General features: G+C 42.4%; 3 protein-coding genes across 7 annotated transcripts in view; 2 read left to right on the top strand and 1 right to left on the bottom strand.

Moving 5' to 3' along the window:
- The first annotated feature begins 1,608 nt into the window (after window positions 1-1,608).
- On the top strand, window positions 1,609-6,946 carry N6AMT1 (N-6 adenine-specific DNA methyltransferase 1). Of its 2 annotated transcripts, XM_066340813.1 has the most exons (7): window positions 1,635-1,768; window positions 2,351-2,440; window positions 2,829-2,919; window positions 3,474-3,557; window positions 3,660-3,801; window positions 4,456-4,583; window positions 4,955-6,946. In XM_066340813.1, exons 1-6 carry the CDS (start codon window positions 1,635-1,637, stop codon window positions 4,560-4,562), a joined length of 648 nt encoding a protein of 215 aa, XP_066196910.1. In that variant the 3' UTR covers window positions 4,563-4,583; window positions 4,955-6,946. The 2 variants fall into 2 exon arrangements, with proteins under 2 accessions (XP_066196911.1, XP_066196910.1); XM_066340814.1 differs by having other exon boundaries at window positions 1,609-1,768; window positions 4,456-6,946.
- A 4,738-nt stretch (window positions 6,947-11,684) lies between these two features.
- On the bottom strand, window positions 11,685-16,494 carry CGGBP1 (CGG triplet repeat binding protein 1). 3 transcript variants are annotated; one of them, XM_066340815.1, is made up of 2 exons: window positions 16,391-16,494; window positions 11,685-14,536 (listed from the first exon to the last, which is right to left on the bottom strand). In XM_066340815.1, the coding sequence occupies exon 2, from the start codon at window positions 14,514-14,516 to the stop codon at window positions 14,013-14,015; it is 504 nt and encodes a 167-aa protein (XP_066196912.1). In that variant the 5' UTR covers window positions 14,517-14,536; window positions 16,391-16,494; the 3' UTR covers window positions 11,685-14,012. The 3 variants fall into 3 exon arrangements, with proteins under 3 accessions (XP_066196912.1, XP_066196914.1, XP_066196913.1); XM_066340817.1 differs by lacking the exon at window positions 16,391-16,494 and adding an exon at window positions 15,955-16,284; XM_066340816.1 differs by lacking the exon at window positions 16,391-16,494 and adding an exon at window positions 15,950-16,284.
- Window positions 16,495-16,923: 429 nt separating this feature from the next.
- The window catches only part of ZNF654 (zinc finger protein 654), a 30,344-nt gene continuing 21,861 nt past the window's right edge, over window positions 16,924-25,406 (top strand). For both annotated transcript variants that reach the window (XM_066340810.1, XM_066340811.1), the window contains exon 1: window positions 16,924-17,100. In XM_066340810.1, the coding sequence (XP_066196907.1) occupies window positions 16,969-17,100 (132 nt within the window). In that variant the 5' untranslated portion in view covers window positions 16,924-16,968. The remainder of the gene's footprint in view (window positions 17,101-25,406) is intronic.

Genomic DNA, 25,406 nt, shown 5'->3' on the forward strand with positions numbered 1-25,406 from the left:
GTCTCTTGACATGACTTCATCTGGCCTCAGGAATGTAATTTTATGCAAGTTTAATACGTTTTACAAGTACTTGTTTCTCTGGCACAGCAGCAAATCTTTGGGAGGCAGATGAAATGAAGGAGCATCTACTCTGTTTCCTTTGGAGCCAAAAAAAGCTGGTATTGTCTCCTGAAGAGAAAGTAACATTTTAAATTAAAAAGTAATATTAGTACAAGGTTAGATCCATGAATAAATTTACTCTGGAAACTGAAATTTTCTGAACTTCTGAGTTTATAAAATTGCTTTTTTTAGATAGTGGAGCAATAAGCCTATTTTAAGATAAAGCTTGGTGGTTTCATTTCCATGACAGGACAAAAACAATCCTTGACTCAAACCCTCATCTTTGGATCTGTGAATATTAATCTCTGGATATCTGATTGCAGTGACTTTGTTAACATCACCTTTTTCCTTCATTGACCTAGACAGTCACCTCACTCAGAATTTGAGCGTTCAGGGCATTAATAATGGAACACAGACAATTAATGGGAATTAGTATCTGTTCAACTCTTTCTTCTGCTTTTGATCAGAATGTCTTTGGGTTTCTTCGTTGAGTAGATAAAATTATTAATCCGATCTGTGGCCTGAATTTTTTCCTCAATTCTTAATTTTGCAGAGCTTCATTTCTGTTAGAGCACAGCCACTAGCTCTGGGATCCCAGCACAGGAAGGACCAGGAGCTGTTTGAGAGAGTTCAGAGGGGACACCAGGATGAAGAGAGGGATGGAGCAGCTCTGCTGGGAGGAAAGGCTGAAAGAATTGGGATTGTTCAACCTGGAAAAGGCTTCAGGATGACCTAACTGCAGCCTGCCAGTACCCGAAAGGAGCCTGAAAGGAAGATGGAGAGAGACTATTTACAAGTGCTGGAGCGACAGAACGGTGAGGAATGGCTTCAAAAAGATAGAGAGTAAGTTCAGAGTGAATATTAGGAAGAACTTCTTTTACTGTGTGAGAGTGGGGACGCCCTGACACAGTTTTTCCGGAGAAGCTGTGGCTGCCCCTGGATCCCTGAAGTGTCCGAGGCAGGGTGGACACTGGCTCGGGCAGTCCGGGACAGTGGAAGGTGTCCCTGCCCATGGGGAGATGGAATGACATGAGCTTCAAGGTCCCTTCCAAGCCCAACCAATCTGTGTTTCGGCGACTCTGAAGTTCACACGCTTGATACATAAGGATGCTGTCTAGCGTTGCTGGCTAAGAATCACACAAATGTAATTCTTTTTATTATTAGAAAATACGAGCTTTTTTGGATATCAGTATAAGGGTTTTCCCCGTGCACTTCAGAAACTTCCCCAGCACCTCTTTCCTTCGGGTTTGTGCTGACTCCCTGCGGTCGTTTCCGCGATGAAAACACGATTTGTGAGGCCGACACGAAACACGGAGCCGGAGCCGCGGCCTCTCCGTGTCCGCCCTCAGGAGCGGCGGCGGGCCGGCGGTGACACACCGAGTGTTCCGTGTCGCACCCAGGGTGTCCTTGTCGCACCGAGGCAACCAGACGGCTCCTCACCGCGGGCCGAGCACACAGCAGCGCTCCCGAGCGGCGCCGAGGCCATCCCGCCCCGCTCCTCGCTCGTCCCTCCCCTTCCCCCGGATGAGGCCGGCATGGCGCTGCCCACCCCGCGCCACGGCCGCCTGGGCCCGCGGGGGCCCTTTCGGGACGTGTACGAGCCGGCCGAGGACACCTTCCTGCTGCTCGATGCGCTGGAGCGGGACGCGGGCAGGCTGCGGGAGGCTCGGTGCGGCGGGGCGGGAGCGGGGAGCCGGGCACGGCGCTGTTAAAGCCATTGCAGAGGGTCCAGGGCGCGGCGGAGGTGCGGGGGAAGCCGCGCCGGGAGGGGCTGAGGGCGCTTCGCTTCTTCAGCCTGGAGAGGAAGAAACCTTGTCGCTGGGTGCGGCTTTCTCAGGAGAGAAAGCGGAGGGGCCAGCGCCGGTCCTGTTCTCTGTGACCGGGGGGAATGGCCTGAAGCTGTGTCGGGAAGGGTCAGGGTGGGTGTCAGGAAAAGGTTCTTCTCCCAGAGGCCGGTGGGACACTGGAAAAGGCTCCCCAGGGATTAGTCACAGCACCAGCCTGACAGAGCTCAGAAGGTCTTTGGCCAGCGCTCCCAGGAATGCACAGGGTGGGATGGGGGATTGTTGGGGTGTCTGTGCAGCGCCAGGGGTTGAACGGAATGATGGTTGAGAGTCTCTTCCAGTTCAGGATATCCTGTGATTCTGTACGTCATCGTGTTTGGGAGGACAGCATGTTCTATAACGCTGTCTTGACCAACTCTGTGTCTGTAACAAACAAAAGGCATCCAGAGTGTTTGTTGTCTCTTTAGAGTCGACATCTGCCTTGAAATAGGATCTGGATCTGGTGTGGTTTCAGCATTTCTGGCTTCTTCCATCCTTGGACCCAGTGCATTGTATGTGTAAGTATAACAGCACCTAAACTGTTGCATGCAATAATAAAGAATGCTTAGCCCTCTCGTACATACTTCTTATTTTCACATTTTAAAAACTATTCTTTTCTCCATTCTACAGATGCATAAAGCAAAGAGAACCTGTTGAGCGTTTCTGAGCAGCCTGAATTATTTACTTCAGGTTCTGTAACAAATGAGTATTGCTGTGACTAGAAATCAGTTTTCTCATTTCTCAGACAAATTGCTAAGCCTACACTTGTGTTTGCTGGGTTTAATCCTTGTGGATCCCTTTTTACTCAGAATATTCTGTGATTCTATAAACTAGCTAGTGGTTCATAGGGTTAAGCTTCCAAGTATAGTAGCCTGTAACTTACATTTTTTTTAATTTCCCTTTAAGTTGCACAGATATCAACCCCATGGCAGCTTACTGTACCCAGGAGACAGCTCTGCTTAACAGTGTTCACCTGCAGCCTGTCATTACTGACTTGGTAAGAGAGAGGTTTCAATAGTGTCTCCTTCATAGTTTGTGTAATTTTTTGATACTTACTGAAGATCATGGAGTCACACAATAGTTAGGGTTGGAAGGGACCTCTGGACATCACCCTCTGCCAGAAAACCACCAACCAACTACTCAAGCTCTAAAATTCAACATTAAGATCTAAAAATTCATTGTATTAAGTAAAAAAAATAAATCACTGGATATAGTTTGGAAAGTGTTGAACCAGGAATTCTATAGTGACCGACATTATCATAGCCCATTGTCTAAAGTTATGCAGTTCTTGGTTCTCAGTCTTTTCTGATTTAATTAGAACTTGTGTCTGTTGTTACCTTTAGTTTCTCACAAAACTTGATATGGAGGAAAGTTAATTTTTCTCATTTCTTTAACCCTTTTATATGTTGATAAAGATGATGTAGGTATGCCACAATTAATGGGATTTTGAATGGTTGAACAACTGCACTATGTAACTGTATTTTTACACAACATTTGCATTCTTCATGTCCCCAAAAAGAAACCCCACACAATCATCAACTTCACCTACAGGTCAAAGGATTATCCCCAAGATTAAATGGGAAGGTTGATCTACTGCTGTTTAACCCACCATATGTAGTTACACCTTCTGAAGAGGTAAGAAAATTATGAAATACGCAGTAAAAACAGTATTGCTACTGTTTTTGTGACAGTTCTGTCATTCTGTATTGTGACAGTCTTTGCTTTCCTTCTTCCTAGGTGAAAAGCCATGGAATAGAGGCATCCTGGGCTGGGGGCAAACAGGGCAGAGAAGTAATGGATAGAGTTTTCCCATTGGTACCAGACCTGCTTTCACCAGGAGGATTATTCTACTTGGTCACAATTAAAGAAAATAATCCAGGTGATTATTTGCATATTCAAATGTGCCAAACCACCTTTAACATGGTATAAATCAAAATATTGATCACAGTTAGACCAAAAATGCAAGGAAATTTATCAAAACTAAGAACTCCCCAAGCTAGTTTGGAAAGTGAAAGTGTGGGACCCCAGCAGCTCTGCAGGAGTTCAATTCCAAGGGGATTAATTAAGTCTGAAATAATTAATGATGCCAGGCCAATTCTTTCTTATGGAAGAGAATGGTGGTGTTAACCTAAGAGGCTTAGTGGGAAATGTGATGTCTTTCATTTTACAGGTGTAGAGAGGAGATTTGGAGTTGTTCCTCCTGATCTAATGCTTAATGGGCACAAATGATCATGCAGTGTCAAGATTGTTCTTCACACCTGATTTATTAGGCAGCTTTTGTGAGAAGATGCTACAAATTTCACTCTCTCCTACAGTTAGCTTCATACAGAATTCTAGCAATATACTGGACTTCAGTTTGTAAACTGTGAGCTTTATTTGTGCTTGGTGGGAGATTATTTTGCATAAAAATTCCTGCGTGAAATAATAGGAGGACAAAGTTTATAAACTTTGCTTTACAGCTTGACAGATACCTTAGAACAATCTCCTGTAACCAATTTCAACTCACTTGTAAACACTGGGCTTTCCATTACAGATGAGATTCTGGAAACAATGAAGAAAAGTGGCTTACAAGGCACACAAGTACTTTCCAGGCAAGCAGGACAAGAGATGCTGACAGTCCTGAGATTTAGGAAGTCTTGATAACTTCTCTTCACCCTTCAGGTAGTAGGCATGAAGAAAATTGAACACAGAGTTTTCAGTTGGTAAACACTGAAGAGAATGCAGTCTGCCCTCTGTTAATGTTAGGAACTTACTCATCCAAGCAAAACATCAAGAAAGAAATGAACCCAAAAACTGAACTAGGGAACAAACTATCAATGGGCTCATAATGGTCTGACATAACCAGTGCCACACACCAGAGAGGCACACTTCACCAAGCCTGCACATGTACCACTTTTTATTTGTAGTCTTCAGTTGTCATTGGTCAGAACCAGGATCATTTTATACCATCAACGTTCACAACAAACTGCAGTTTACAAGCAGCAGTATTGAGATATCCTTCTGTTGGCTTAAAAAGTTCTTTCCTCTGCCAGGATCAGCGTTCTCAGCACGGGTCACTTTGGCTGTGGTTAAGGACCAGAGTCTTCCACGTCCCTCTGACCTTCAGAGAAGAAGAAAGAGCCTGGTTAAAATACACAGATGCTCAGAGTTCACCACAAAAGCATTTGGAGGAAGTTTGGATGAGTGCACAGATGGAAATACAGTGGCACTTGATACAATGCAAAATGTGAAGGCGGAGTTAGGAGCTATTTCACTTGTTCTCACATACCTGTCAAACATTTTGCTGCTCTGCTACTCAGGGTACTGAACTTCTCATCTCTTCCAACATATGAAGATGTTCCAGCAGCAGATAAGGAGGATTCTGCAATTCTTCAACCCCTTGAAATGAGCACAACAGTTCTGAAGCTCATTAAACACCTTCCTCGAGCTTCAGAGAAGGCTTTCTTAAGGAATGATGGAAAATTTTATTTTAGTAATTGTATGTATTTATATTGCCATTGGGATTTTTTTGAGGAATGCAATTTTGCAAATAGAAATTTAATTTTAGTCCTTTTCGCTTTTTTTCCCCATTTTAAAGAAACACCAGTGAGGTTTTTCTGGTGTACACTGCAGGCTTTTCTGGAGCTCTCCCTGTTTTGTTTGTGGATAGCTTTGCAACATACAAAGCTTTAATAAGTTGGCTTCAACTCCCAGCTTACTTTTGACCAAAATAAAAACAAACAAGTTTAGAAGGGGTAAGAGGGAGGTGCATTAAAAAAAAATATTTCCATTGTGGTTCTGTAGAGACTGACTTGCAAGACTTGTTTGTGTAATGCTCCTAATATGCATTATTTGATATTTGTAGTAATTTTGTCATTTTAGCAGTGCTTTATCACAGGAGGATACTGGGCACAGTGTAGTCCTCACATCAGTCCAAGTTAGCAGAGCCTCTTATTAAAAACTGTGGCCATTCAAAGTTGAATGATAATTAGATGTGGTTAGGTTAAATAATTACAGATACACTGTCAAATTAAGGATAATTTGACTGCAGACTGGACCTAGAGCTTGTAAGATTTCCAGATTTCAAGCTCAGGGCTGAATGCTACCAAAACCTTTGGCAATGGTTCAAAAGTACTTTGTCCTCAGGTGCTGGAGTTCTTATCTAATATCCAGTTACTGAATATTTCTCAGTTATTATCATTATCATCCCTTTCAGTTAAATTAGGAGGTTCTGCTCCAGTAATAAAACGACTCATTATCTCCAGGGTGCACTGAGCACTGCTTTGGTTTCTATTCTCCACCTGTAATGTTTAATAGCTACAGACAGGTTTAATTATGAGGCCACATCTTGTAAACTTGATAAATCCTCTGAGCCAGCATTACCTGGAGAATGTACAGGAATATCCTTTTTATCAACTGGACTGGAGAAACCTTTATTGTCTGGGCATTGGGAAGAGAAGGTGATCCTCAGGGTTTACAGAACATCTCCCTTTCAACTGGCTCCTGGCTCCCCTCACAGAACAATGAACAAAGCTGTAGTTCTTTTGTTTTTTGAAAGATGCTCCTGCAAGTGAAGCTTTGATTTTACAAGAAGCAAGATAACAGAGAGAAGGGATGCAAAGCAGGATTTTAAACTTGCTCAGTGCTTCTGCATGACTCTAATTTAACATCAATCAAATAAGAAGTTGAAAAAATTCACTATTTACACAACCACCTGCTCTGTAAGGGATGTTTGTTTCCGCTGCATGTTCTCAACATCTTCATAAGGACAAGTAATTTGGATTTTGTGTGTTCTTTTCTCAGCATGTCTTTAAGATATTTTCCCCCCCAAATGTTTTTCAGACACTGAAGCACTTAGCTGAACCTTCCCAAAAACTTCTGCAAAGTTTTTTTAGAAAGTTAGAACCAAATTGAAGGCAAACGGGAATGTTGTATATAGCAATTGTCACCTCTGCTTATGAGGGAAATGCTTACCAAAGTCTAAATTACCAGGATTTTTTCCCAGAGTAATATTTTGGAGAAAATAATGGAACAATTTTCTGAAATGTTATGTTTGTATTTCTTTTTTCTGTCAAAAAAATTTGTGTTTGGATGGAGTGTGTGATGTTCAGGAGAATCCTGCTGATGTTTGTGAGGAACTGAAAAAACCTGACAAAAATTCCAATCCAGCTTAAATAGAAATATTTATGGAAGAAAACTACTTGAGTGTAAGTGCATGGACACCAGGGTTCCACTGGAGCAAAACACTCCCACCACAAATTCTGTTTTTATGCAGTGAAGACACCTGGTGTTTCTTCAGTGGCTGCATCCACAGCCAGCTCCGAGAGAAAAATTAGTTATTCAGAGAAGTTTTTCTCTTCTTGAGACTTAATTACCATCTTGAGCCATTCTATTTTTATGATATCATTAAGATACAAATGCTGCAAGCCAGTTTGGGTGACCTCAGAGGGGGGTTCTGTGGCTTTGCTGGAAACAGGAGCCTGGTGTGCTTTTTGTGCTCTCCAGGGGCACAGAAAGCTGGGACGGGAAGAGGGAGAATGGCCGAGATCTTTTCAATCTCCAAATGCCAATTTAGAATTTTTTTTTTTTTAACTCAGCCCATGGATTTGAGACACTGCTAGAGTCTAGTTTTGCTTTAAAAGCACTTTCGAGGGGATAGTAAATGCTAAATAAATATAAAATAACTCTTTGTCAAAGTAAGGAATGGGAGTTGTAATCCTAAACGGTATAATTAGGAAGGGGAGATGGCAGAAAAAGATGTCACCAGATGGGCACTTATTTGCCCTGTCTGTAGTAACTCAGTAACTTCTTTGCTGAATCCTAACTGATGTCAGGTATTTAAAACCCCTCATTCAGTGCAATTGAATTCAAAGAACTAATTCAATTTAAACACAGCTAGCACAGTTTTCTCTGTTTGATATGATTATTTTGGAGGAAGAGGCTCCAAAAATGTGGGGTGAAATTCAGACCTGAGGATTGCTATAAATAGAAACTTTCTTTACCTGATTCAGTCCTATTTGTCAGGGCTGTTACAACTTTACTGAATGCAAGTGAAGAAAAAAACCCCAACCATAATCTATGCAATGTTCTTTCTGTCCCTCCTCAGTTCTTGTGACAAAACCAACATTTTATTTTGGGGCTGCTTTTTTCCTGTTTGCAGAAAACCACAGAGTGAGACACAGCGGTCTCAGAGTGGGCTCCAGGAAGTCTGCTGAAAATTACCTTTTAACACTGCCTGAAGGAGGTTTTAGTGCCTTAAAGGAACAGCAGTGTTCCATCAGCTCCTTGCCTGTCACTGGTGATCACAGAGCTCAGGATTTGCTGCTGCACCATTCCTGTAATTCCCTATTAAAGGACAGATCAGCTTAATTTGATGGAAGTCCTTCACAACATTAGATTCTTTGCATCTCCCCACTTTTCCCTCAGCAATTTCAGTTTCAGTTGATGAGCTGAGCCTTGTTAAACCAAAGCACACATCTTGAGCCAGGTTCTGAATTGTAGGCTGAGCTTGGGTGCTCTCACAAGGGGGCTCAGATAATTCAGTCCAGAGCTGTTTAAAGCTGCACTCGGGGGTTTGCTGCCTGTAAAACGCTTCCCTAAGAGCAACCACGGGTATTGTAGCTGTTGGATTTGTCTTGAGGTAATGACAGGCTTCAGAAATAAGAGGAGGGAGGAAGCAATTTAAAACTAATTATAGAAGAATTAAGGTGAGAAGGTGTCAATTACTGCAGTGAAATCCAATGCTGAATTTGAGCTATTTTGTACACTGGAGGACAGATTAAAAAAACCACTTGAAGCAAACCAATATACAAATCCCTCCTGAGAACCTCTAAAATCCCTAAATACTTTTATTCCAGCTCTGAACAGAACTACTGAACAATATCTTCAAGTGAGCTGCAGTAACTCTCTATATTCCAGCTCTCATCCTGCACTTTCTCCTTCTACCTGAGATGTCTTTTTGGATGTGAAAGAGGTGGCCTCTACCACCACATGAGGCACAAATTCCAAACCTCTTGTAAAAAAAGTGGTGGGATGAGGAAAACAAACAAACAAACAAAAAAAGCAGAACTGCTACAGATTGTCTCCCCTCCAGCCTATGCAAATAACAAATGTCAAACCTAATTATCAATAATTGGCCTGAAAGTTGTGTATACTTGATCCTGCTGCATCCTGGATATGGATTGAACTGCCTTGATTCAGTTAAAAAGGTAAAATGTCACCATCAGAATTCTGCATGGCCTAATTACTAAACTTTAAATATTTGCTTCACCTGGTTCTGAATCAGCTTCCACACAAATCCTGACTGATACGTTGATTTTTCAAGTGTGCATGTGCTGTTTCATACAAGAATTGTCCACACAAGGAAATTTTAAAAAGGTTATGTTTATTTCTATTCTGCTTTTCCATTTCACAACAAAAAGCACTTGATCTTAATGTGCTGTGACCTGGAAATGACTGAAAATGAGGAAATAATGCTTCATAAATCCATCAGTCAAGAAGTTGGCTGAATTTATCATTGATCCATCCTGAGATGTCAAGACAGGTCAGAATTCAGGGAAAGAAATGTGTAAACAATCAAACCCACACTTGATGATTATTTTTGATGGGTTGATGTTATTTGCTCCATTTTGATTAAGTCCTCAAGGGAGAGGGATCAAACTGTGACCTTTTTGGATCTGAGGCCTTGGATAACTGCAAGATCCTGTAACTACAAATCATTTACTGCAGTGTGAAAAAGCATAACAATTGTTCCACCTGGTATTCACTTGGAGCAGAAGGCATTAGGGAATCACTAGGGAATTTCTGTCACCATGAAGGAAATCAGGAACTGACTGGAAGCAGAGATTTTGTGTAACCAGTCCTGAAACAAACTTCAGTGTCATTGCAGATAAATCAACCAACTGCTTCAGTATCTGATTTTACCTTAAGCTACAGCAGCAGCTCCTTAATTTTTCCTTCCTGTGCCCATCCATTTCTTCAGTCTTACATTACACCACTCCATGTGAACTACCACATGTTCTTAATCCACATGACTGGTAAAATAAGAGATCATGCATAAATTCTATAAAAAAGGAATACCTTTATTTTTCTTTTGAAAGAGACCATTTTTTCATTACCAAGTGAAAACTTTACAATGTAAAGTATTTCTCTTCAGTATTGTTTTAATATAAAAACTTAAATCGCTTACTCTGGTCTTACTGTTCCTACAGCAAGTCTTGTGGCACTGCAGGACCTAGGTATCTTCAGCCTCACTCTAGTATCTAATCATAAGTTCATGACTTTTTTTTTTTTTTCTTTTTAAATAAAACCATTTCTGTGGCCACTCACCATCAACAAAACATCCCTACCACCAAAACAAAAATAAAGCATCTTCATTAGACCAAAAGAGACTAAACTCTAACAGCACTATTACAGTGAGAAGCTTTGTTAAAATAAAAATATTTTGAAAGTTAGACACGACTTCAGAATTGTACAAAGACAACAAGCACTCAAATTACACGAAGTAGCAGTGAGTACAATGTGAATGCAACAACAGTGAGCCTTGCCTCTCTTTATATGTAAATATAAATAGAGATTATCCTTGCCAAACTTCCAGCTTTTTTTTTTTTTATTTTCCTGAAAACCAGCTCATCATGCTGCAAAACCTAACAGGGGACATCTCACTTTTCAGTTCAACAGATTTGCTAAAAGGGGCTCTGGCTAAAACCAGCTTTTCTATCATGAGAATATCCCATACTCTGCAGGACAAGTTTCTCTGTCTGTTAAAAAACACATTTCCCTTTCATTATGCTGAATGCTTCACCTTCCCGTGGGACCTGCCAAATTACAGCCTTCAAAATGATTAAAAATTTTGAAGCTTGCTCATGTTTTTTCAAGAACATGCAAGCTGAAACTATCATGGTGTGTCCATGTAAGGAGTCAAAAAACAGAGAATGCTCCTGTTTGTATTTTACTCTTTGCAAATATTGTTGCAAGAAAAACACTTGGGAGTAATTTTAGCTAATTTGGCTAAATTAGTTTAAATGTTAGAGAAGAAAATATTTCTTATTTTAATATTTTTTTCTATGACATTTAGGGTTCAGATGTATTTCTAAAACCACCAGGCAGAAAGTATCCCTTAGAGCTTGTCCCTACACTTGGATGTAAAGTGAAAAGCTGACATTGGTACCATCCTTCCTTTAGTTCTGAGAGTTTTCTTCTTTACAGGAAATACATTCTTGCACAAGAAATTAAACCCCCGTGTTGTCTGCTCAAACAACTCCATCGTAGCCTCAAAACTAGGATTTAGTTATTCCTTAGGTTTAGATAGATTAGAAAACTTCTGCTGTAAATCTTCCTTGAGATCAACAGCAATTAAAAGAAAGTTCTGTTTTATCCAGCTGCAGCCATACTGACAAAACTATGTTCTGAATTTGAGTGCTTGCAGGATTCTGTTTCATGACAGAATGCAACTTACTCATATTTTCTGTAAAAATGTCTTGATGATTTGGGTTATGTTCATGATTCTAAAATTATTAATTACCTGGAAGTGCTTTATTTCTCATAGTTTTACTCCATTGTTAATGTTTCTTGCAATGGATCAAGGTCCTGATTTTCAAAAAAGCTTGAAAAAAGTATAGTGGCTTTGTTTTTAAATGAAAATAACCTATAAGACAACATAAGAAAATATGTTTGTTTTTAAATGAAAATAACCATAAGACAACAGTGTCCTGCAAATTAAATTCATTACACTTGCCAATATTTTTATTTTTATGTAAAACTGTGCCTTTGAAAGCAACTTGATTTTCTTTTTTCAGTTATAATAGGCAAGAGCCTATTTAATATTCCCATGAAGCATTTCAAAATGTCTGTCAGTCTGTCAGTCAAGGGAAGAACATCCAGCATCTAATCACAAATAAAATTCTTATGGGGTGTAGCCTGGAAAATCCCATGTTAGCAAAAACTGAGTGAACTATCCCAAATTTCTTTTGACTATCCCATTTCTGTAGCTGCTTTTGTTTTCTCTGCATCTCAGTATTCTCCATTTGCTTCAATCCTAACACAGCATTGCTGAGGTTTCAAAAAAGATTAAAAATTAAAGCAAGGATGTTGTTTCACTGTGAGGAAACAGCAGCTATGAGAAAATACTTTCAATTCTTGTCAGGACAGAAAAGGCTATTGGCAGTTTACCTTTCACTTGGCTTCAGAAGATTTATTTAACAGTTCTAGCCCAAGGCAGTTAAGGATTTTAAGCTAAACCCAAGCTTGTGCAATAAAAAATGGTATTTAGGAAGGCATATCTTGATCTCTAGGATTAGATTAAAAAGTTGCTACTGTTATTTCTGTCTGAAGTCCTAGACCAGCAGTGGGCTGATACATATGGGTAAGAAACCTTCTGCTTTTTAGCTTTGTCCATTTATTCCAGCAGGTTTCATAGGAGGACTTGGAACACGTGCATTTCTGTAGACTAACTGCACAAAAAAACAGTTGCTACTAAGGATGTAAGTCTCTCTCAGCCCAGCAAAGGAGACTGCTCTAGATACAGCTGGGGAAATAGCTCCAAACCCAAAATAATCTGGTTACTTTGTCTCTTTTCAGCAATTCCTTGGTATTGCTGTAAATAAACTGCTGGGAAACTCTGCTGGGGAAAGAAAGCTGGACAACTGGCTCCACCCTTGGGAGTTAAAGCATCCTTATGCCATTGTACCCATGGAGAGGGAGGATTCCTGTACTCCCAGGAGATGCTTGGCACCTCTCTGAACCCAGAGCATCTCCAGGAGATCTAGAGCAGGCAGAGGTCAGCTGTATCCCAGCACTTTGCACAGTACTCTCTCATTTCATTTAAAACCTTTACAGAATACTTGTGTCAGGTGAACTATTTGGCATCATCATTTGGAATAGGTTAATAACAGATTGGATTTTGGAGAGAGTAACATTACTGAAATTCAATTTCCCATTTTGCTTTTTGCCAGTCCAATAGATGTGGCCATGGCACAGAGTAAGAAGTACAGCCCAGGTCTGTAATTCCAGTACAAGGTCAGAGTGTATGTGCCTTCCCTACTTGTGTGTACAAGTACTGAAGAGTGTTTGCAGTAACTGCTTTAAAAACTATTTTAATCACTTCATCTCCCTTGACTGCAAGGCTGATGACAAGGCCAGAGGTGTAAAGGACCTTCAGGGAAAGATGGAGTAGCCTCTTCTCCTGTGCACAATGAAAAAGCCTTCCCAACTCCTCAATTTAGTGCCTCTGCCATTCCCAATTTAGATTTAGCTTAGTCCTGCTAGAAGGAAAAAGGCATCAATCTTCTCTGCTAAGAACTTGGTCCAGCATTAGCTTCACTTGACAGCAGCTGCACTGCAAACCACACTCAGTTACTGGTTTGTCTACTCAACTTTCAGATATTGGCACTGAAATGGAAGGGGGCATATGGAAACCAAGACAAAGGAACAGTGATTTTAGAAAAGCAGATATGGCAAACCTGCAGAACTCCCAGCCTTATGAAAACAGAAGAGTTCAGAGGTCAGTAGAAGAGACTGGCTGGTTAAGCTGGATAATGAATACATCCACAGTTGCACTGAACAGCAGAAGAGAGAGTTCTAGAAGAAAAATATTTCCTGTTTCAAAACGTAAACCAAGGTTGAATAGAAAGTTGCAGTTGTCCTCCCCCAACAGAGCAGTGATATTTTAACCAACCATCCTAGAGCTTCTTGCATTTCAAAGGTGCAGCACCTCTTCTTGGTCACTCAGGGACAGGATACTGGACAAAGCAATCCACTGCCACAAGCAGCAATCCCTACCACATCATCTTCTTAGATGCACTGTGGAGTGTGGTCCTCCATTTAAGCGCCTTTTCCTCAGCCTCAGTTACAGCTGGACTGAGCAGAGATCAGGTGTATGCCAAGGATGCTCCCTACATTCCTCACGAGCTCTGTATCAACGTAGCTCTGAAGTCCACAGCAGGGTTAGCAACAATCTGTGGCACACCACTGAGTTCAGGAGTAGATTGTCATTTCTACAAGAATACAAAATAGCTTGTAAAGTCAATATGTAACACTGTATATATGCATGAATATAAAAATAAACCACACCATCAATATGTAAAACTTCACAACAAGGATGAAAAAGAGTTCTCAGCGGTCTTCAGTGTTGATGAGCTGGTTCTCGTTGTCGTGGCCATCAGGCAGATAGGCTTTCCTCAGCTGCTCCGACTTGGGGATGGAGCTGCCGTTCTTGACGTGGCGGGACAGGAAGGCTCGCACGGAGGGGTGGTCAGCCTTCTCCAGGGGGATATTGGCTTCCAGGCACATTTTCACAAAGTCCTGGATCACGCCGCTTTTCTCTGTCTGGGCAGCGCTGTTGCACTGCAGGGAGGCAGTCAGAGTCCTCTGCTTCTTCCTGACGTTCTGCTCCTCGAACTCGGCCTTCCTCTTGGTGTGCGTTTTGGACTTGAGGTGGTCGTTGATGGCGGACTTGCGCACGTGGTTGAGCACCACGTTGCAGGAGGTGCAGAAGAGCTTCCCGCCGTCCTCGTGCAGCTCGCTGCCGAACTCGGTGACGCGGTCCTGCGGCGTCACGTACAGCGCCGTCTTGGAGCGGTTCCGCGACGGCGCCGACTTCACGGCGAACCGCTCCATCCTGCCTGGCCTGGGCACAGCTGGGGAAAAAACAAGCGGTAAGTCAGTATCCAGCCTTTTAACACCCAGGTAAAACAGCATTGACTACAGCAGGACAGGTTTGTGACACTGATACTGAAAGGCTCTCTGGCTGGAAGTCCAAAGACATTGGGAGAATGAAGCTCCCTGCGGGTCAGAGCAAAACACTTCCTAGTTTCTCAGCAGAACCCTCAAAACCCAATCTGTTAGTCATTTAAACAAAAACACTTCCTGCTTTTCTTGAAGACCCTTTTTTACCTTTTACACTTTAGGACAAAGGGTACTTTCTTTACCGTTTCCAACATATTTGACAGCTTAATTATACTAAGTATTTTTCTGTGTATTTTATCCACAGCAAGCAAGAAAACCTTTGCTGTCACTTTTAAAAGCCAGTAACCCCTAACAAAAAAACAACCCCAAACCAAACCAAAGCTTTGCCAGCACTTGTTTGGAAACAGGTTTTTAAACTGCAGCTATTAGATCGAACCTGAACTTGGAGCTTAAAGCAAATAAATTTGTCACTGTAATTATTGCTGGAAGAGCCTAATGGGAACACAGAATTGCATAAATTGCAAAGCAGAATAAGAAACTGTATTTTCAAGGAGGTTTAAGATCACTCCAAACTAGACCATGTCACCAAAACAGGCAATAACCCAGTTACGTGCTCTGAAATCAAACAGGACCTGTGTCTTTGTGTTGTTGAGGTATGGAGTAGCTACTACAAATCTCAGCTAAAGATAATTTAACTCCTTGTTAAGGTAAAATTGAAGTCAAGTAATAGCTCTGCTCAGGTTTGAGGTTTTCTGAGCAAAATTAATGGTCTACCCGTTAACTAGCCATTTCCTTAAAAACCAGAACAAACCCAAAAGGCAACAATGTTTCTTCTAAGCATCCAGATACCTCCAGACACACTTCTCTGTATTTGTTTTCTTTTGTTATCCAATTTGCTGTTGCCACATTAAAAAAAAAACAAAAACAAAAACAAAAACCAACGGTTGAATACAGTTTCTGCTGTCCAGAATGGTTTTTGCCCACCCTGGAACTAAAGGAATAGAGAATTCTATCTTCAACATGGTCTTTTTTTTCTTAAGCCATTGCTACCTGAAGAGATTACAAGGTCCCGCAGAAAAAGGAAACAAAGATCTTGGTATTAGCTACTTTCCAGTGAATTTTTTTTGCTCTCAATTTTTTTTTTTGCTCTGCAGCTTTGCAGAACTGTAAATCTTAAGACTGATTCAAAGATAAGCAATCTTTATCCAGCATCAATGTAAACTTCTTCATTCTTTTTGTTGCTTTATACACGAGTTTCCTAAGCAACCATTTCCCGAAATGAAGCGGAAAACAAGTCCTAACCCAACACGAACTTGTTGCTTTGGCTTCTGAAAGGCGAAAAAACCCCAAACAACCAAACCCACCAAACCCCCATCAAACCAGTTGTTTGCAGTCCTACTGCAGCAAATCTCTGGGGATTCTGGGAGCAGCAGAACACAGGATTTTAGGTAGGCCTGTTTTTAGGGGAGGGAGTGTCAAGTTTTGGTGTGATTTCCCGGCAGAGAGCTGCTGTCTCCACCTCAGGGTGCCCGGCGCACACGGATCCGCTCTCCGGGATACTCCCGCCGAGGCGGCGGCCGCGGGCGTCTCGGCTGTGATCGCTGTCACCGCACCCGGACCCGCCGCCAGCGCCGGAGCCGCTCGGGTGAGGAGCACAGCGAGCCTGCATCTCCGAGCACCGGGCCGCACCCCAGGCCCCGCGGCTGCGGCCCTTCCCCGCGGCGCGGGTGTTTCCCCGGGAAAGAATCGCAGCCTCCTCCCCACGCGCCGATCCGCGCAGGCCCCGTGCCGGCGGGCACCGTTACCCGCAGGGGCCGCGCCGCCCGCCGGCGCCCGGGGCCGCCCTGAGGCTCCTCCGCCGCCGCCGCCGCTCCGCGCTGGGCCCCGCCGGGCCGGGCCGGACGCGCCGCTCCGCCGCAGCCGCACGGCCACGCCCACCCCGCCGGCCCGCCCCCGCCGCCGGTAGTTACTCGTGGATTGGGTCGCCGAGGAGATGGGCGTGGCTTACGCCCAATTAAAAGCGGGGAGAGGGCGTGGGAACGCTGATAGAGGCGTGCGCCGGCCAATCAGTGCGAGGGCGGTAGCGCGAAGCGGACGGGGGATCGGGCGGGCGGTGGCGGAGAGGGGCGTAACAGACGGGGCAAGCAGCCAATGGAAAGGCGGGACCAAAGTAACGACGAGACTTTTTCGCCAATCGCAGCGCGCTTCTGGGAAGGGGCGGAGGCAGAGGTGATAGGCGCGTTAATGAGCAAAGCGGACGTACCAATGGGAGCGCGGCGGGGCGGGGGCGTGGCCGGACGCTCGGCGGCGCGGCGGGGGTGGCCCTTCCGGCGCGGCGGGGCGGGGCGGGGGCGCTCGGTACGCGCGGGGCGGCGGGGCCGCCATGGCGGAAGACGAGAGCGACCAGGAGTCGGAGCGGCTCAGCGAGGAGCTGGAGGCGCTGGCGGCGCCGGGGCTCCCGGCCGGGCTGCCCGCTCTCCTCCGCAGCCAGTACTACTGCCGCCGCTTCTGCCAGGTGAGCGCCGCGGGGGGCAGCGCCGGTGGCAGCGGCGGAGGGAGCCGGGCCGGGCCCGCCGCGCTGCCGCGCCGTGAGGAGCGGAGTGCGGGGCGCGGCCCGGGGGAGCGAGGGCCCGGCCGGGCAGGGAGGCTCCCAGCGGGGAAGGGAGGGAAAGGGAAGGAAAGGGAAGGAAAGGCGGCTCCTGGCGCGGGGCCGGGGCGGGAGCAGGCGGGGAGAGCCGGGGGCGGCTGCGGGGACACGCGTGGTGCCGCCGGTGCTGCGGACTGAGCGATTCCGGGGGGCCTCGCCTGCGTGGCGGAAGGAGGCAGAGAGGCGAAAAGGGCCTCGGGATCAGCTCTCGTCTCGCTGACCGGATTAGACCTGGGTGTTTTATGATTTTCAGGGTTTTGTCCTTTGAAAAGCAGCCTTTTCTCGATGCCGGCCCGGAATTCTTGTGCTCCTCGCAAGCCCTTTAGGTGTGCCTTGCAAAGTAACAGGCACCAACAGGTTGCTTTCATCAGCAGGTGTGGATGGAACATTAGTTGCTTTGGTGTATTCCGGCCACGCCACTTGGTGCTTCCCCAAACACAGCGCAGAGGTCATTTTATATAGAATTGCTTCATTTTATCAACTTTTTTTGGCTTACCTCACCACTACAATTGTCTTCTGCCATCTAAAGAAGTGTGCTGCCATGTTGTCACTTTGTTCCTGTTTTATCGTTCAGTGAAACATCCTGTTTGAAATATTATTACTGCTCTACGTGCTTACAATAACGTCGAGGAGCATTCTGCTCACTAAATCCGTAGGTTGCTTTTTGGGGCTCTTGATCCTTTCATATTTTTTTCTGTTTCATGATCTCCCAAAAAATTGCAGAGCCAGGAAAAGGAGAAGCGACTGTTTTTGAAAGTCTGGCATTTTCTACAACTGTAAGGGATGACAACCATCTTTGATTATGTTGGCTGGTTGGAAAGACGTTTACTTTTGCTCAACCCTGAGGGTTTTATCTTAAATTTTTCTCTCTGTGCTTACTGTGTATTGAATTAATTGTGTTGTGGAAGTGCAGGAAAGGTGATAACTTCATGTACTAATGCCAGTTCCAGGGAAAGGTATGGATTAGTAGGAAGCAGAAGAGGGGAAGAATTTTTCTGTGAAATAGTTGCGTCACAAGTATTTTATGTGTTATGTATCTAGTGTTGACTTCTGCTGCAGGGCTTTTTTTGTGTTGGGAGATTGCCAAACCCTCTCCCCTACTTTGAGTTGATGAACTCTCCAGAAAAGCAGCCAATGCCTCCTGAGTATGTAAAGGGCTCTGCTCCTTTTCTCTTAAACTTTCCTTTTCACAATGCACAGTTTAAATAATCCTGATGAGAGTAAGTTAATATATTAACAGTTTGTCCCAAGTTTGTTTGTTTGTTTTCTTTTTTTCTTTTTTCTCCTTGTTTTGTGTAAATTTGGCCTGGTGTGAACAGCAATCATGTGCTCACTCAAGGTAATCAGTGTTTTGTTCAAGCATGTTTTTTAGTAATTGGTTTTTCTACTGATTTAACTACACAAGATCCTAAGGGGTGTGCTGGTGTGAAAAGCCTGTAGCTGTGTGACATTTATGGATTGATAACGAATGAAGTTGTATGTGCTCCACATGAGCTCCTTTTCCCTCATGAGATTGACACTGTGTAATTATACATGTAATTTACATTTGTACTTTTCTATCCAGATCTTCTGAAGGACGCATTTGGCTGCTGTGCAGACTGAGCCTTTCCACCTCACTCCACTTTGCACTGAAAACACAGTTTTGCTTGTCTTAATACTCATTTGGCCCTTGTGAATGTCCCAGTTTGCCTCCTGTGCTCCTGGTTTTGTGTCAGAAGTGGAAATGGGTTGTAGAAATAGTTGCCTAGTGATGGTGCAGCGAGTTTTGGCTCCTCAAAAGAAACATTGTTATTTTCAGAATGACGACCTGTCAAAATACGTGGCTGTGCCTCAGACATGGTGCTGAAGCTTACTGTCACCTGAAAATAATGTTTAGATTGTTTGTAATTAAGTTGACGAAGTCTGTGAGCATCTTTCAGTAAGAGCTACAGGAGAAATGAAGCAAGGCGTAAATAAAGCCTTTTTCAGTCTATAAATCTGTTTTCTGTCTACAGAAAATCCTACTGATCTTTGAGAAAGTGGCTTAGAACTTGAGATGCATTGGTGTGCACATCTTTCATCCTTGAATGATGTTAGAAAGGTAACAAAACTGCTTTAAACAGCCAGATTCAGTTCTCTTGAGGCCTGGAGTATTGCAGCTCAACTTCACTTTTGGATCGATTAAGTACCGGTTAAAAACGATGGGATGTCAGGATTATGAGAGCATTTTCCATTAATGTGTGGGTAAACACAGTTTAGTGATACAAGATGCTGTTGGGATGTGGCATCTTGAAGCCCATTTGTGATTTTGGGATCTGTGTCCTGTAGGTGTTCATGGTCATAGAGAGTCGTTGCAGCCTGAGTAATCCTTCAAGGCAAAATGGAATCAAATGCTTTCTTGGAATGTTATTTGAGATTGGTGACATGGGCACAGCAAAAATCAAGCTTTCTGTGGCTAAAAGGGAAAAAAGGCATTTGGAAGATGAGTCAAGTGCCCGGCTTATGCATCTTGCCAGCTGTTTCTATGTTACTTTCTACAACTTGCTGAGGTGGCTCTTCTTATTTGCAGAGTTCCAAACCCACTTGGATGTTGGGAAAATAAAATCTGCTGTTCCCAGCTTTGGCAGGCAAAAGAGCAACGCATCTGTGACTACTTTTATAAGTTAAAGACATTTTCAAGGTGGTACCTAGAAGAATCTCCCTCAGCCTAAACATTCGAAGGCATTTCTGTGTTTGTATGCAGAATTTGAAATTCTTTTTTTATGAGGTTTCTCAGGAACTGTAGCCATTGAGAGGTTCCTTTGAGACTGAAATACAAATGGTGAAGGGCAGTGAAAACAGCATAGATGGTGACTTTTTTGGTATGAGGGTTAAGGGGAATACTTTTGTAATTGGAAGGGTGGATTCCCAATTTTACTTGGCTTAAAAACAAACTTTAATGGCGAGCTGGAAAATGGATGTAGCTTCCTTCATTGCGCTGGAAGTTTTATTCTAGTTTTATTAACTAGAAAAAGAAATTAATTTTTTTTTCTCATAACCTTAATACTATCAAAATATTACTAGTTGGTTCCAGCATTTCTATAGTTGTCCTCAGGGCTGCATAACTGTACTCGATGTTGTTTTCTGCTGTTGGTGCTGACTGGAATAAACACCAGGTGAGTTCATCTCAAGTAACAAGGTGATGCTGTGAGGGGTAAACACTCCTTGACCTGTTCTTTCTGTGGCATCAGCTTACAGCCTTCCAGGATGATCCCACTCCTGAAAGAAAGATTACCTCCTTTGCTTACAATTAATTGGTGGAAAAGCAATTCTTTGGCTTATAAAAAGGTTAAGTAGTAAAATATAGTAACACACCAGAGAAGATAGTGTTTCCTGGATTTATTTTAGCAGGCAAAAAAAGCAGGGAGGGGTGTGTGACTCAACTGTTTGTCTTGCTTTGTGGTAATGGAAGTAAAATAATGTACAACTTTAGATGTTTGTTCTTCCGACTTTGGGGTTAATATCGTTTCACATCTTTTGTGCCTAAATTTGAAAGTAGTTGCTTTTGTCTCTTACTTTTTGAATCAATAGTGGTTAAGTTGTTTTTGTATTTAAAACAAATAAACAAAACCAAAAGCAAAACAACTGCAAAGAAAACTTCCCCAAACCTTTAAGTTATGCCAGACTTGTATTTTTTCAAATTTTGGGATCCATATTTGATCTACACACACCATTTTCAGGCTCAGCCGTATGAGTCTTGCTCTCATAAATACTAGTAGCGACAAGTGATTTCTTCAACACCCTTGAAGATTATTTCTCTGAAAAGGCAGAATCTGTAATTTTTCACCACCTATTTGCTCGTGTAATAGTTTGTGGTGTTGATGTTTCGGGGTTTATGTACCTTCCTGGACAAATAGGCTTTTTCCTTGTTAATGGCTCAGATTTTAAGAGCACTGTTGTAAATCGTATTTGACTTTTTCATGTTTTTGACTATTGATACTGCTTGTTACATAAAGGCGGGCCAATAATACATTCCAGTTCCTAAATTTCAGAGTACCACAGGTACTTGAAAGCATTTAAATTTAAAAATTAACCTGTGATAGTGGTTTTTTACTTGTGGGACTGGTGGAAACTGGTGTGTTCAGTTTACTAATTGGTAATTTAATGGTGTGCTGCTTGAGATTCAAGTGAATTCATGTTTGAAAGGAAATCCTTATGGAACAGATGTGGCAAAACCACGTGGTGTTCACTGCCAGGCTGGATGCCAAGGTGAGCTTCCAGTTGTGGTGAGGATTTACCTGTGTGTGCAGAAGGATGTGCTTGGCCTGGGTTAGGTGTTGTCACTCCTTCCTCTGACACTCGATGGGAAAACCGATAAGGGTCTATCATGCAAAACTGGGCTGTGGTGGGTGAAGTGCACTTGGCTCCTCTGTCAGGTCAGGAGAATTCACAATAGCAGTTGATTTGCAACCTCTTCATCTGAAGATTGACTCCTCCAGGTTTCCAGTCTTCAGTTGTCTTGTCATTAACATCATACAATCTTTTCTTATTCACAAATCAGGATGATTCTCATCAGCTTTTGTACCTGCCGGCCTTTTAGCTTTACCCTGGGAAATGATCTCCCTGTTTTACAAGTGAGATTAAGGAGTTACTATTTTCCAAAAGAAGCATCTGTGCAACACTTTGTAGACTTTTCTTGATCTCGAAAGTAACACCTTTTTCACTTCTCTGAAGCTTTCCTCTTTGACATTTTCAAACTTTTTGGTATTGCTACTTCTCCAGATTTTAATGCCTTTTTGTTAAGTATAGATTTTGTATGAAGACAAGCTCGTGATTTTTCTTCGGAAAAATGTATCAGGATTATAACTTGGAAAGAAGTTGCAAAGTTACTCCATTGAGTAAGGCTTCTGTCTGTTTGATAGCTTCGCTGCACGGGCTTGTTCAAGTTAGAAAAGGCATACTTAGTGCAGGAGGTAATGCAAAAATCTAAAATTTACATCTTTTTGTTTAGATGAGGAAGAGAAGTAATTGTACTTCTTCACTGATACACCTAATGAGTTGTGTTTACTGGTTACCAGTGATGTGGATGTGAGCATTTGTGTGTTCACAAGATTGGCAGTCCTTGCTTTCACATGTGAGCAAAAGTTGACCTTTCTTTGGGGGGTGAGGTGCTAACCAAAAGATGAGGAGGAATATTTCTGCTTTTCAGTGTATATATTTATCTATCAGCTATAAATCATACATAGGAGCACTTACTGCAGTGCTTCAATCAGCCCAAACTGCTTTTCTAGAGTTAATGTATCGTTTTCACTGTTGTGCAAGTGACAGACTATAAACATACATGACTTTTTGGCTTGCTAAATGTAGTGGGCATATCGTACCCAGTCTTGAGAATTGTTCTTGCCTCAAGCAGGCTGAGGAGATGGATGAGATTTTGGTGATTTAGAGTAGGAGAAAGGCATTTAGGTAACTTGTCTCCTAGGATGCCTTATGCTGTTGCTGGGTGATGTGTTTTCTTTTGCCAGAAGTGTGATTATGTGTGGTTACTCCTTTATGTAATATTCACATGTGAATTGCAGCCATTGCTTACATATTTTAGTATAAAGCCATTTAAAACTTTTGCATAGTAAGTAATATTTCATACTATCCCGAAATCATAAGGCTTTTCCTACTCTCTATTTGGATAGTAAAATCCTTATTTGTAAAGACATGGTTGGCTTGTTTGTATTTGGGAACAAAATAGAATGCTCTTCATTCACTGAACATGTTCAAAAGACAGTTAAAAAGCTTGTGATGTTTCCAGGAAGAGTAGATGTAGTATTACTCAAGTTCTAGAGCTGGACTTTGGTATCTGAACTCCTCTAATGTTTCTGCCGATCACGTAGCTGTGGTAGGTGTTGATTTTAATTATGGATTTTAATTTTCAGGAAAACTTGGTTTTTCTAAGCTTGCCCTTTTTGGGGTTGTCCTCTCACGTGACAACCCTTACATATGTTTATTATAATGAATGACAATCATTATATTTGTCAAGAAGCTTTCTGTGTCTGAAAACTCTAAAGAGAAAGACTCATAGAATTGTTGTGGTTTTAATTCTGTGGTGACTTTACTGTTAAATCATAAGAAGCTATGGGAGTAGCTTTGTTTGAAATCCTAGAAATGATAAACTTTTCAAATTAGTGGGATTTGTAGTTTCTTTTTTTTTGTTATGTGGAAGAATAGGAAAAGCTGTAGCAACTTCTGGCCTAGCACTGCATAAAACATTTGGCGTTTATGTCCTGTGTATTTGCAAATCTAATTATTTGCAATGCTGTTTCTCTTAAGTTTTTGAAATATAGCCAAATAACTTTATATATGCATATTTAATCACTTAGAATGTGTGTATAATTAATCAGTTAAAATGTAATATTCCAAGAAAAGCTGTTGTTTCATTAGTCCAGGTTTTTAATTACTATGTTGCTGTTTTAGGGGTTAGCTGCCTTAGCTGCGTGCTCAAATTTTTGATGAGTCTGGTCTTGATTTTGTTTTAGTGGGACACATCCGAGTCTTGGATTCCCTCTGAGTTATTAAAACCTGTTAAAGGAGGTGAAATAGTGTATTGGTGTGGGAGAAAGGTGGAGCTTAATGGGGGAGTTTGGTGTCAGAACAGTGCTTCAGCCTCTTTTCAGTACCTTTATCTGCTCTGAATGAGAGGGGAAACACAAAGACCCAGTCCCTTCATGCTTGTGAGCCATGGCAGGTACAGAGAGACTGGGGATGATGGTTTAAAGATGTTAAAAATTGCACGCTAACAGGGACTTCGAAAGCAACTGTTGCAGAAAGTCACATAAAAAAGATTGCTCCCCTTCTGGTTTTCTCTCCTGTGAATTGGACAAGGAACAGGCCGCTGTGCTTTGGCAATGATATGCTCCTTTTTTTTTTTGGTTGACTTCATTATATTGAAATTAACGTGTTCAAAATGTGCTGATAGATTTCTGCTTATGTTCTGCTTTGCAGTCCTGTTTCAAATCGTGGCATCTTGAGTATTTTGTACAAAAAAGGGAACTTGATTTCTATTACAGAAAAAGTTACTCCATGAGATTACTTAAAAACAGACATTGAAGTATACATTATTCCCTGCCCTTCCTTCTCTGTAAAATGTGTGTGAAATGTGGTTTGGACTTTATTTTATACTTTATTTTATACTTTATCTTTTTGTCCACATGCTCCCCACACCCCCATCTTTTCCTGATTGTTGCAAGTCTTCTGAGGATTGACCAGTTAGACGTTTTCTCCTGCAACTGATGAATGCATGGTTTGAGGTTAGCTACATTCAGGGAAAAGTTTGCTATTCCTATTTTTGCTGAGCAGTTTGGGATGGAGGGACTGTTGCTGTGGATCTGTTTTGGTACATTGGAGCTGCAGACCAGCTGCCAGGCCAAGGTGGTGTTGTGGTTGTGTTCCTTTCTCTGCTGGCTCTGGTATTTGTGTGGCAGAGGAGCTGGTGCAGACTGGGACTGATGGCATTTTTGGGGAGGGGTTGTTCCCTGCCCATTAATTCCTAATCGAGCTTACATTGTGTTCAGGTGAGTGCTGGAGATGCAGCGAGGGCTGTGCAGTAGGACACAAAATGTTGTTTTATTGCTTGAAATAATTTATGAATGTATCTGTTCTGTGCCCATCGGGTACAAGCATTGTCAAACATCCTGGTGGGAAGTGATGCTTTGTTTCCACCTTTGTTTGACCTTTTGGAGGCTCACACCTCTAAAGGATATTTTCTCTAAGGCTTTTGTGGTTTTCTATAAAAGGGACTTGGCTAAAACTATGTCAGGGAGCTCTTAATAGATCTGTGAGGCAGGACTATCTTATAAAATGTTTAGTCCTAAGAGGAAGAGTATTTATCTACAAGTCTGCTAATTCTTCTTCAGTTCACCTAGATATTTGCTGCGTTAAGCTAAGTTTTTCAAACAAATTGTTAAAATGAGTTTGGAAAACTTTGATTCATACTTTGTATGTAGATTCTATCTCAGCTGCTTTTGTCTTAGATCCATCCTATGTCTAAATAAAGCCAAATTTACTCATTAGATCAGATAAGGAAGAGTGGAATGTTTGTGACTCTAACATAAAGGCTGGAAGAGTGCAGGTTACTCTTTCCCCTCTTGGAAAAGTTTTAGACTAGAACGTCTGGATGTTGTTACAGACTCTCTAATTTGCATCCCCTTGCAAAATAAAAACTCGTG

The sequence above is a fragment of the Sylvia atricapilla genome, chromosome 2 (genome assembly GCF_009819655.1).
Source record: "Sylvia atricapilla isolate bSylAtr1 chromosome 2, bSylAtr1.pri, whole genome shotgun sequence".
Classification (NCBI taxonomy): Eukaryota; Metazoa; Chordata; class Aves; order Passeriformes; family Sylviidae; genus Sylvia; species Sylvia atricapilla.

Coding starts and splice junctions, on each gene's coding strand:
- N6AMT1 (XM_066340814.1), top strand. CDS start 1,635: ATGGCGCTGCCCACCCCGCGCCACGGCCGCCTGGGCCCGCGGGGGCCC. Junction 2,920..3,473: donor AGCCTGTCATTACTGACTTG/GTAAGAGAGAGG, acceptor CTTCACCTACAG/GTCAAAGGATTATCCCCAAG. Junction 3,802..4,455: donor AATTAAAGAAAATAATCCAG/GTGATTATTTGC, acceptor TTTCCATTACAG/ATGAGATTCTGGAAACAATG.
- CGGBP1 (XM_066340815.1), bottom strand. CDS start 14,516: ATGGAGCGGTTCGCCGTGAAGTCGGCGCCGTCGCGGAACCGCTCCAAG.